Here is a 12,059-nt window from a genome sequence, read left to right as displayed (position 1 = left end):
TGTCTCAAACATGAAGCTTCTGTTTTTCTGTACAACACCACAGCTCTCCCCAGGTGCTCTCTGCTTGTCTCCCTTTTCTTGCTGTTCTTATTCTGCCCCATGAGGATAGTCATATTTTGCTTTGCAAATGCAGCTCCTTCTATTTCTTATATTGGCAGGCCATGGGCAGGGTGGACTTTCTCAATCTCTCTTGCATTCATTGTGTTCTTTTCTGACCTGAATTTTATCACGTTCCCTCCAGCAAGCCTAGAATCCAGTGAAAAAGAATAGAAAAAAACTGTATCTGCATGTACACATATATTTACCCATATATATACATATATGTGCCCACAATTCTATATCTATCTATCTATCTATCTATCTATCTATCTATCTATCTATCCACATGGACATATGCATACACATTTATGTATAGATCTATATCTTCTTACCTCAGGCCCTGGTAAGATGTTGATCTTTTAGCACATGCAACTTCTCTGCAGATGTAAATTGATTCTTTTCCCTGTGTAGAACCACCAGCTCAGTGGTCCTCTGTGGAATAAAGAAAGATTTTTTTCTGGAGAGAAGAAGAGTGATTGTGGATTTTTAGCTATACCCAGCTTCAATAGAAGGCCTCGCGTGCCACTTTCCTTGCTTTGAGTCTGTAGCAGTTGAGTGTTTCCCACATATTCCAGCTTGCCTAAACCCTGCTATCTTTTTCTTTTTTCTTTTTTTTTATGTTGGTCATGGGCTTGAACTCAGGGCCTGGGTGCTGTCCCTGAGCTCTTTTTGCTCAAGGCTAGCACTGTACCACTTTGAGCCACAGCTCTACTTCCAGTTTTCTGGTGATTAACTGGCGATGAGTCTCACAGACTTTCCAGCCCAGGTTGGCTTTGAACCACAATTCTCATATTCTCAGCTTCCTGAGTAACTAGGATTACAATCATGAGCCACTGGCCCCTAGCTACATCTTTTCCTTTAACTAGAAGAGACCTCCATTCCTGCCTTCTATCCTACATCAGGACTCACATTTTAACTTCTGGTTTTCTGAAGCCCTGTTTCCCCACCATGAATTCCTCAAGCTCCCTGTCTTTAGAGCCCCAAATCCCCTATTCTTAGTGAGGTGGATTCCAAGGCAGTTTAAATGGGTTCAGACATGGAAGACTAACCTGTGCATTGTTCCTACCCCAGGAGAAAGTTTGAGCTCTGTATGAGATTCTCATGTTGTTCTTTCTTTCTTTTTCCCCCCTCTTGCTGCAGGAAAGCAATCTCCCGGGCAGGCCTCCAGCACCTGGCTCCTGCACATCCTCTCAGCCTTCCTGTGGCAAATGGTCCAGCCAAGGAGCCCAGAGCTACTCTGGACTGGAGTGTAGGTGTCGGGGGTTTTGTTTTTGTTTTGTTTATTTCTTAACTTCAACATAACTTCAGCTGCATGCTGAGCTCATCTTGTTTTTATTTGCAGGGTTATAGTAGCTATAAGAAAGACTTGATCGTTTTCAATATTGGTCATTGACTAGTCTTTAGACGTGTAAGTCATAGCTCCATTTGCAGAATTCCTAGGGATGTAGCTCCTTTGTAGGAGATCAGATGTGTTTGGGATTAAAATGAACGTTTCACACTGATCATTTGAAACTCTATTACCTGGCTTTGGAGTTACGAGATAAACAGTACCTTGTCATATGCTTTATTTAGTTAGTTAGTTATTATAGAATGCTAGGCAAGCATTCTACCAATGAGCTACACCCCAACCCTGCTTTACTTGGTTTCTACAAAATTGATGGTGGTATAATAAACACAACTAACTCTTAGCAACATCCTGGAACTGATAAAGTCAAACACTTCCTTTTTTGGGAGTACCATTTTTTTAAAAATAGAAGATGACCTCACTTTATATTCCAGCCATTTCAAGTCCTCCTATCCATCTTTCTTCCTGTCCACCAACTTCCAGGCAGATGGGGCTTGTAGTAGGTTGGATCTTTTAGCTGAGATTAGCATTTTAACTAGAACATATCCATTGAACCTGTTAAACTGTAGTTGATAGGTTGAAATTCTTAAATCAGTTGGAACACTTTCTCCAAAGTCTTTAGACGTGGAGTTTGTGGTGGCTGATAGCTGTAACTATGGACTTAGCCCTTGCCTGAAGCCATGGAAAGAAAGTCTGTGTCAAGCAGAAGACGGTGTCCCTGAACTTCTCAGTCCTGTTCTGATGGCCTGTTCAGAAGGAAAATCCACATCCTTCTCCAGTTTGGGGGGAGTTTAATTTGTTTTTGTCTTCTAAGTTTTTGATACTAGGGTTCGAACTTTAGGCTTTGTGATTGCTAGGCAGATTTTCTACCCCTTGAGCCATGCCACCAGCACTTTTTGCTAGGCTAGCTAGAACCATAATCATCCATTTGCATACTTAGCCTGATAGGCTTGTGTCACCATGTTCAGCCTTTTCTGTTCAGAAGGGGTCTTGTGAATTGTTTCTTTTGCTTGGCCTGACCTGGAATCACTATCCTCTGTATCTCAGCTTCAAGTATAGCTTAGATAACCGATAGATGCATCAGCACCCAGCATGAGTTTTCTTTTTAAATTTATTCTTATTTTAACTGGGTAAAAACATAAAAATCATGCACACTTAGGGGTACCATGTGAGGATTCATTACCTATGTATACTGTGTAGTAGTTACATCAGAGTAAGCATAGCTACTTAAACTTTAATCATTTATTTCTGGTAAAAATATTTGAAATCTTTGTTGTGCATTTTTTAAAAAGCACAGTACATTATTGTTATTGATGGTCACCCTACCATGGAATAGAATCCTATGTAACTATAAATTATCACCCACTGGTTACATGAATCCTACGTAACTATAACTTACTTACTCCATCTCTCTCTTTCCATACTTTGTCCTTCCTCTGATAGCCATCATCCTAGAAATCTTCTGTGAAATCAACTTGTTTCTATTTCACTTATGAGTGAGATCATGTGACACTCAATTTTCTATACTTGTCTTACTTGACTTCACATACCTGTGAATGACAGGATTTCCATTTTTTGGGGTGGATATTTTTCTGTTCTGTACATGTGCCATATTTTCTTTATCCATTTACCTGTTGAGAATACTTAGATGGTTTCCATTTCATTGAGACTGTGAACAGTGTTTTAGTGCTTTAGAAGAGATGTCTCTTTGACATTGATCTCATTTCCTTTGGATCTTTACTTAAGGACTTCTGTGTCATATGGTAGTTGTATTTGTAATTTTTCTGAGGAACATACATGCTGTTTTCCACAATGATTGTATTAATTTACACCCCCACCAACAGTGTGCAAGGACTCTTTGTACTCTTATCTCTTTACCAGCTCCTCATTTTTTTTAAATCTTTTCGATAAGAGTCATTCTTACTTGGTTGAGATATGATTGCACCTAGTTGTTTTGATTTGCATTTCCCCGATGATGGCTGATGTTGAATTTTTTCCATATATTTCTGGACATTTTATATGTTCTTTGAGAAATGTACACTTCTTTCTTTTTTTTTTTTGCCCAGACCTGGGGCTTGACCTCAAGGTCTGAGCACTGTCCCTGATCTATTGTGCTCAAGGCTAGTGCTCTACCATTTAAGCCATAGCTCTATTTCCAGCTTTTTGCTGGTTATTTGGAGATAAGAGTCTCACAGACTTTCCTATCCAGTCTGGCTTTGGAGGGCAGTCCTCAGATATCAGCCTCCCGAGTAGCTATGATTACAGGTGTGAGCCAATGCTTGGCTTGTTTTTAAATATTGAATTATTTGTTTGTTTACCATTGAGCTTTATGATACCCAGTGCATTCTGAATATTAACTTCTTGCCAGACGCATAGATTGAAAATACTTTCTTTCAATTTCTAGGTCATTGCTTTACTCTGTTTCCTTTGCTGTATAGAAGCTTTTAAGTTTTATGTGAACTCATTTTTCTATTTTAGGCTTGGCTTCCTGTGTTCTTGGACTCTTCTCTAGAAAACCTTTATCCATTCCAAAGTCCCGAAGCCTTTCCCCTATGTTTCCTTCTAATAATTTTAGAGTTTCAAGTTCTACATGTAAGTTTTTGATCCATTTAGGAATGGTACTTGTAACTGATGAGACAGGATTCTGGTTTCCTTCTTCTATATATGGATATATAATTTCCCTAGTGCCATTTGTTGGGAAGACTGCCTTATTATTGTTAAAATAAGTTGGATATAGATGCTTTTTAAAAAAAAGCCTATATGCCATGATTTCATTATCTTTATATTAGAATATTTTTCCTTTTCCTCTAGCCACACACTGATTAATGTGTGTGTGTATGTGTGTATATATATTCTACCAATAAGCTCCATGCCCATGTCTTGGTTATTTGAGACAGTTTTTACTATGTAGCTCAGACTAGCCTTGAAATTTCAATTCTCTTGCATCTGCCTCCGGCATGCTGGGATTATAAGCTTATGCCACCATGCATAGGTCACACTTATTAACACTCTGTAATACCATGCAGCACGTAACTGCTGCCTACATTTATGACCTGTCAGGAGAAAGATTGGATGAAATAGAGGTACAACTTCTTCCTTGATGGAGATACTATAATACAGAGACTGCTGAGATATCGTTTGAATATGTTGAATTGTGCTCAGGAAGACTATATTCTCTTTCCTGGCGTTCCCCTTTATTTTAGGGCAATTATAATATAGTATATAATACATTTACACCTAATAGATGATAGATTATAAAATATGTTCAGTGGTTATACTACAGTCCATAGTAATACCTCAATAGAGTTAATACAGTAATCATACACAATACAGTATATAATAAAGAGTATATATACACCAATGTTCACCTAATTTTTTTAAAAAAGAATCAGTTGTATAAACAAGTAAGTAGATAAGATCACAGAGGAATGAGCATGGGCCAGTGATAATTCTTTAGGAATGGAATGAAGCACCCTAAAGTTTGTTTCAAACAGACCTTTGATCTAAATATTCAGATCATAATGTTTCAAACATACCTTTGATCTAAAGTGGCAGATCATTACTGAGATAGGGAATTCCAGTGAGGAATAGTTAGATAGGGATACTCATGACTTCCTTTCTCTGCTTTTTGCCTGGTTTAGCCAAGATACTTCTTTCTCTTAGCCTCCTCATTTGTAGATAGATATCCTGTAGCTTAAAACCACCACTCCTCTGGTGGTTATAAAGGGTGGTATTAGGTTCAAATATGGCTGGAAGTGTAAAAGTCTGTTTTATAAACTGTAGAAGTCTGTAGTTTTATTAATTCACAGGTAGTCAATGAATCTATTAATTCATCAAACATTTGTTGAGTGCCTGCTTGTGCTAGAAGCTGTGTAATTGTTCTGAGATCATGAAGTAAGGATAGTATGGTTTCTGTCTTTAAGGAGCTTTGAATGCAATGGGAAGAAAAGAAATGAACAGTTAGGATGCAGCATAATTGTGCCCAGAACATTCTGGGTAGGGCTTGGGGTAGGGCCACTAGACTATGAGTGAAGAGCCACTGTTGGACTAGCCACCATTATTTTCTGATTCCTGTAGAGAGACCTGTACTCTAGTGTTTATTGCAATGGAACTGTAGTAGTGGTAGTGGTCAGAGCTTCAATACAGAATAAGGGGAAAGCAAACAGGAAGTAAGTCCAGGTTTGTGTGTGGTGGTCTTTATTCCTCACTCAGCCCTTCCTCTTTGAGTGTGGGCATCCTGTCATGGCGGTTGGTTGAAATTGGAGTAGGGCAGGGAACTCTTAGGAAATATTTAACCCTGAAGGTGAATGAGAAAGGCAGAGGGTGTTTCATAAAGATCTGATAAATAAATAAGGAGTCAGGAGATGTTGTTCTGAAAACAAATACCTTTGTAATCTAATATTGGTGCTAGCAAACAGAATCCAAGCTTTGGCCAGGTTTATACTACCTTATTACTGCCATGTGAAACATTCATTTCAGAAGAGGAAGAAACAGACTGTTAGTATTTCTCTCTCTCTCTCTCTCTCTCTCTCTCTCTCTCTGTGTGCATGCTAAGATTTTAGGTTATTTGATTTTGCCTTAAAATGTTTGGCTCTTTCTACTGAAAGTACTTTTCAATAATTTCACTTGTATTATGTCAGTTTGTTCTTCTAATCCAGGGATCTAAGCAGGGATTTCTTTATTCTGTTTCAAGTGCAAGAACAGTTGTTAGTTCTGACCATTCTCTTTCTCTACCCCAGTTTAGGTCCTTGTAGAAAAGTGGAAAAACAGAGACTTACAATTCTTCTGTCATCAGCTCACTCTTCTGGACTTTATGGATTAAATGAGCAATGTTCTGCTACTGATAAAGGACTTAACTATTCCCCAAATAAAGGAAATGATGTCAAGAATCTTTGGAAAGAGCGAAAAAAATCAGTAGTGTACTTCAATAGTAGAGTACATGCCTAGCCTGTCTTGGGAATGCATCCCCAGCACCACACATAAAAGGGCAAAGGTTACGGGCCTCAAGAGTACCCTGAGATACTTCTAAAGGTCTTGACTGTGGTGGGAGAATAGAGGAGCAGAGCTGATTTAGGATTCCCTTGTCTGCTTTCTCTGCCCTTGTGACTCCTGGGGAGAAATGTTCTCAGTAACCCATTGACTCAGGGGACGAGGTGGGGGGGGTGCTTATCTCAAAGGCCCCAGTAGTGTGACTTCCCAATTGTCACTTCTAATCACCTCTGAGAAAACAGATGCAAAAGCTGCTGGCGGTGCATTGGAGATTGTAAAGTAAGTCAGGAGGAACCTGGAATCAGAGTCTCATTCTGAAGGTTCTGATTGGCTGGGCAGGCTCCCGATCTGACTCTAGTGCTTGCACTATAGACCTCTGAAGGGATGCAATATTTCCTTAAGATCCCACCTCACAGGGCTTTGAGAGGTACTCTGTTTGTGGGGTTCCTGACACACAGATGAGTGTGGAGCTTGGACAATGGGCACCTAGAGAGTGTCACCAGGTGCGTTGTGTTGGAAGAGTCAGTTTTCTTCGTGTATTTTATTTGTGCTTTCTCATTTCCCTGTCTTCCTTAGCTCAGCTTCTTCCTCAAAGCCCAGGCCCTTCTCTCTTCCAATGCTTTGTTCAGGGTTTTGTGATCACTGTTCAGATTCTCAGTGATCCTCTGCCAGTGTTTACCCTCCCTTCCTGTGTGCGGGGCTTTCTGCCTTATGTTATCATGCATAGAAACGCTAATGGCGTCTCAGTTTCCAAGTCGGTCTTCACTACTATGGCCGGGTCTTCTAATATGACAGTGAGCTGAATCCAGCATGGTGGACTCTTATTTCTCCTCCACACATCCCTCTCTTGCTCTCTTCTGGGCCTTGCTCATCATTTTAGTCTGTTCATGTCAGGCATATTGGGTTTCTCACCATAGTGCTACTCGTACAGCATTGGCACACAAACCTTAGAAAACCCCATTTGACTTCTTTGAGCCCTCAGATTTCAGATGATTTGAAACAAGCCATGCTTTTTTTATTTGCCCCCCACACGGAAGAACACCCATATGACAGACTATTGGCTGCCTGGTTCCTGCTACTAGGGGTTGAATTGATTACAGCTTTTCTCCTCCATCAGTGGGAAGGGGATATATCATGGGAACCGATGGGCATGCAGGTAACTTCCCATTCCTGAACAGCTTCCTAAATACCACTCCCAGGGGTAATCTAAACAGAAATGGGTGCCTACTATTTTAAGGCCAAGCAAATCTCCACCTTCTTCCTAATGCAGTGCATTGTGTCAGCTCAGAGCTGACCTCTCCACTCTCTGTGTCTTCCTCTCTTCACCTTCTCTGTGATGCCCCGCAGGGGCTGTTCCCTGTGACAGACACCATGACATGCCTGTCAGCCAAGCCCATTTTGGAGAAAATGAACTCAATTACTAGAAAGGGAGGGAGTGATGCCCAAAAAGGAAAAAAAAATTCTCATCTACTGGGCTGGATTCCAAGTTCCCACTTTAGAGTGAGTTAGCCCATTTAGATGTGTGCCTGTTCCACGGATAATGTGTGTTTTTAAAATGCCACATGCCACCTCTGCAATGGAGACTGAATTTACACTTAAGAGATGGCTTCTGGCTTTATTATGAGAGCCAAGAGCACAGGAGGTTGGGTCTCCCTTCTGTCCCCACTGTTTTATCATTTGTTTTTGCCTATTACATTGCCTAAAGCAAGCCCCAGTGAGAAGAAAGCCAAGTTCTTCCTTAAAGGGCATTTAAAAAAATGGGTTGAAATCCTTGATTTAAACTTACTATTTTTCTCTTCCCTGGAACACATCCTTCCTTCCCCAGCACGGTAGAAAACAAAACCCCAGCATAAATAACATACGATCCTCGATCCAGATCATCTTTATAGTTGATGATACTAAGGGAAGAAGCACTTTATCTTAGGCAGTTGGTTCACTTGCCTTACAGTTTGGTTTGGGGACAAGATTAAGAGACCAGAATCTTTACACAGGATTGGTTTAAACTGGGTTAGGAAAGTAGGTCATCTTATCTTTAGAAACCTTGAATGAAGAGCCAGGAGGAGGCAGGGGTATGCGCATGTGTTCATGCCTTTGCGTGTGTGTGTGTGTGTGTGTGTGTGTGTGTGTGTGTGTGTGTGTGTGTGTGTGTGTGTGTGCGCGCGCACGCGCGCGCGCATCCTCACTTCAGTCCTGTTTCCTAAGCCAGTAGTTGGAGACCCAGGCTCTTTGTCAGGTTTAGGTGACATCCCAGCTTCAGTGTAGGTGACATCACCAACAGCTCCTCCCACCCTGCCTCTCCTCACTCTGATCCCTGTTTCAGAGAAGTTAAGTCAGGTTGATCAGATATCAGTGTTGCAGTAGGACATGGCAGAGCAGGAGGAGGCCCTGCCTAGGCAAATCTGTGAGCCCTGATTGGTTAGATATGTGAATGGTAAGACAGACTCATTTCTCCTTTAGTGGCTGAAATGGAAAGTATTTTAAACTGGATCACATTGGCTTCTGGGAGAAATCCTAGAATCCTGTAGCTTCACAGGTCTGTGGAGTGTCTAGGTGTACGTGTTCTGTCAAGTGGAAAGGGAGTGTTTAATACTGTCTAGGAGAAATAGTTGTGCATTATAAATTAGTTATACATTTTCTTATAACAATTGTAGATTAATTTGCATGTCATATCTTGCTTAACCCAAGCTAATCATTTCAGATATAATCAATATGAAAATTATTAATGAGATGTTTTACTTTTTTTTCCATACCCATTCTTCCAACACTGGATTTTATACTGCCTGCACTTCACAGTTAGTGCTAACCACATTTCAAGTGCTCATTGGCCAAACACTTACTTGTATGTACAATATAAACTTAAACCAAGACAATTAGGTACCTATTAGTATCTTCTTAACATTTTTATGGGGGAGGCAATTTCCATTTTTTTCTTTGTGATTTTTTATGTACAGTTTGTAGAGTACATATTTTGTAATTTTTACAATTTATTTTTGTTGGTCATGGGGCTTGAACTCTGGGCCTGGGTGCTGTCCCTGAGTTCTTCAGCTCAAGATGAGTGCTCTACCACTTGAGCCACGCACCACTTCTGGTTTTCTGGTAGTTACCTGGAGATAAGGGTCTTATGGACTTTCCTTCCCTGGCTGGCTTTGAGCCATGATCCTCAGATCTCAGCCTCCCAAGTAGCTAGGATTACAGGTATGAGCTATCAGTACCTAGCAATTTTTACTGTTTTAAAACAGTGTTTATACAAGCCAGTACCTCCATTTGGGGTAATTATTTGTTTCTGGTATAAGGGCATTCTTTGTATGTTATACCCAATCTCTAAAATTCCCCAACCTCTATCTTTAAAAAGAATTTCTCTTTATGGGGTTGTTAAAAGGAATTGTCATACAACAAAGAATTTTTGAATACAATGCATCTTGATTAGGACTTGGAAAATTATGTTAAGTGAAGTTAAGTTAGGACCAGAGATATAAAGGACACAGGTTTGCTCTCATATGTGAAAGCAAGAATTAGTTTACAGATATATAAGTAAATACTTTTGGAGGTATGCAGGTTTATTCAATATTTTAATTGAAATACGGTAGATTCAGGGGAGACCTCATTACAATTCCTTAGAAAGCCTGAATGGAAGGTCACCAAAATAAATACTACCTTTATCTTTTGTCTATAACCAATCATAGGACTTAAGTAGAACTTGAGCTAGTAATTGTATTCATACCATAAAACTGTATTGCTATCCCTACCCTTAGGTAATATACCTATCATTACAAATCTATCTATGTAAATATATGTATACCTGCATAAATGCATGTGTTTCTACATATTTCTACATATTCACATTTCATGAAAAATTATCATCTTCATATAGAAATAGATGTTACTTTTTTGTCTTACACAGATGGGCATTTTTTGAGTTGCATGTTATTTAAGGTGATATTTCAAGGTAGATATATCGAGAAGAAGCAGGAAAGATGTCCCCAGATAGAGGCTGCCAACAAAACAGGAAAGGACGGAAGGAAAAAAGGAAAAAGAAAGAAGGAGAAAATGGGGCATGTTTAAGAAAGACAAATAAGAGATAAACACTTATAAAGGTAAATAAAGAGAAGGTAATACATCACTAACAGAAGGTCTAGGATATCAGATTGAATTTGGATTTTTACATTTTTTACTTTTTATTGTTATTATAAAGGTGATGTACAGAGATGTTACAGTTACATAAGTCAGGTAGAGTGTATTTCTTTTTGGACAATGCTGCTTACTCCCCATTTTCCCCTCCCTTCCCCATGTACAAGTTATATAGTTCATTTTCAACATAATATCTAGTGAGTACCATTGCTGGATTTGTTTACCCTTTGTCCCTCCATTTCTGTATGAATTTGGATTATTTGGTAAGTAACAGAATCACCTAAGCATTTGGAAGAACAAGCATTCAGAACAAGGGTAAAGAGCAATTGTGACTGTATTTTGGAAGGATTAAAGGTAGACACACCTCAAATAAACTAGAATGGGTATCAGAATTAGAGTTTAGAGAGAAACCACCATTTAAGTGATAAGGCTTGATGTCTGATATATTGTAAGAAACATGAGACAGATGCAGGTAATGAAAGAAATCTAGATGAAAATAACAGAGGAAGCCTGTATTCGTTGGGGGTAAACTGTGCTACTCTAAGTAAAAGGTTAGTGCATATAATCATCTAGTATACTAGGAATTTGTTTTTCTTTAGGTTATAGACCAGGACTGTTCCAGGTGGTTGGATGGGAATTCAGGCTCTGTGTCACATAGCTGTTTAGGGTCATCTTGGTGAATGGATGGATGAATGGATGGATTGGATAGATGCTTTGATACCTCAACAAGAGACCTTCCCCCCACTCCCAAATCACCACAAAGCTGGCATTCCAATGAATCATTGTGCCAAAAGAAAGCATAGAAGAACTTAATGAACTAAGACTATACTCACTTTACATTGGTTAGGAATTGGTTATATGGCTACAGCTAACCACAAGGGAGCCTAGAGGATGTAAGTTCTAGCTATATGTTCAAGAAAAAGAGGAACATTAATTTTTTTGTCTTTTTTTATTGTGAAAATACTGTACAGACGGGTTACAATTACATGGGCAAGATAATGAGTACATTTCTTATCAAGCATTGTAGCCTCCTCCTTTGTTTCCCCTTCCCATCCCTTCCCATTCCTTCCCCGCCCGCCTCCCCCCAAAGTTGTAAAGTTCATTTTTCAACATAGCGACTTGTACATCTCATTGTTGCAAGGGGTTCACCTGAATCCCTATTTAAACGATTTGTTTTTTCCCTTCCCCTCCACAAATTATACCAACATCAAATACAGTGAAAGCAAGGGTTATACCATAGAGGAGGGACATACAAAGCAACAAAGAAATAATCTTATAAATGTGTTAGAAACAATCGCATGAAAGAAAAAAAAACATTTGAATACATATCTTAGGGTTCATTTCCCTAATATCACCTTATCTGACCTTTTCTGCTTGACTCAGACATATACTAGTTATTGCAAATAAGGGAAACCATGTGACCTATGTTTCTTTGGGCCTGGCTTACTTCACTTAATATAATTTTAGGAACACTAATTTTGTCAATATTAGAGACTTG

At 39.4% G+C, this 12,059-nt stretch overlaps 1 protein-coding gene across 1 annotated transcript in view; it reads left to right on the top strand.

Moving 5' to 3' along the window:
• The window catches only part of Dgki (diacylglycerol kinase iota), a 423,036-nt gene that overhangs the window by 137,055 nt on the left and 273,922 nt on the right, over nucleotides 1–12,059 (top strand). Inside the window, 1 exon segment of the mRNA XM_042677203.1 lies at nucleotides 1,240–1,348. Within this exon segment, the coding sequence (XP_042533137.1) occupies nucleotides 1,240–1,348 (109 nt within the window).

This window comes from Dipodomys spectabilis, unplaced genomic scaffold (genome assembly GCF_019054845.1).
Source record: "Dipodomys spectabilis isolate Male_0828 unplaced genomic scaffold, ASM1905484v1 ptg000034l, whole genome shotgun sequence".
In the NCBI taxonomy this organism is placed as follows: Eukaryota; Metazoa; Chordata; class Mammalia; order Rodentia; family Heteromyidae; genus Dipodomys; species Dipodomys spectabilis.
This window is presented reverse-complemented; position numbering and strand designations above follow the sequence as displayed.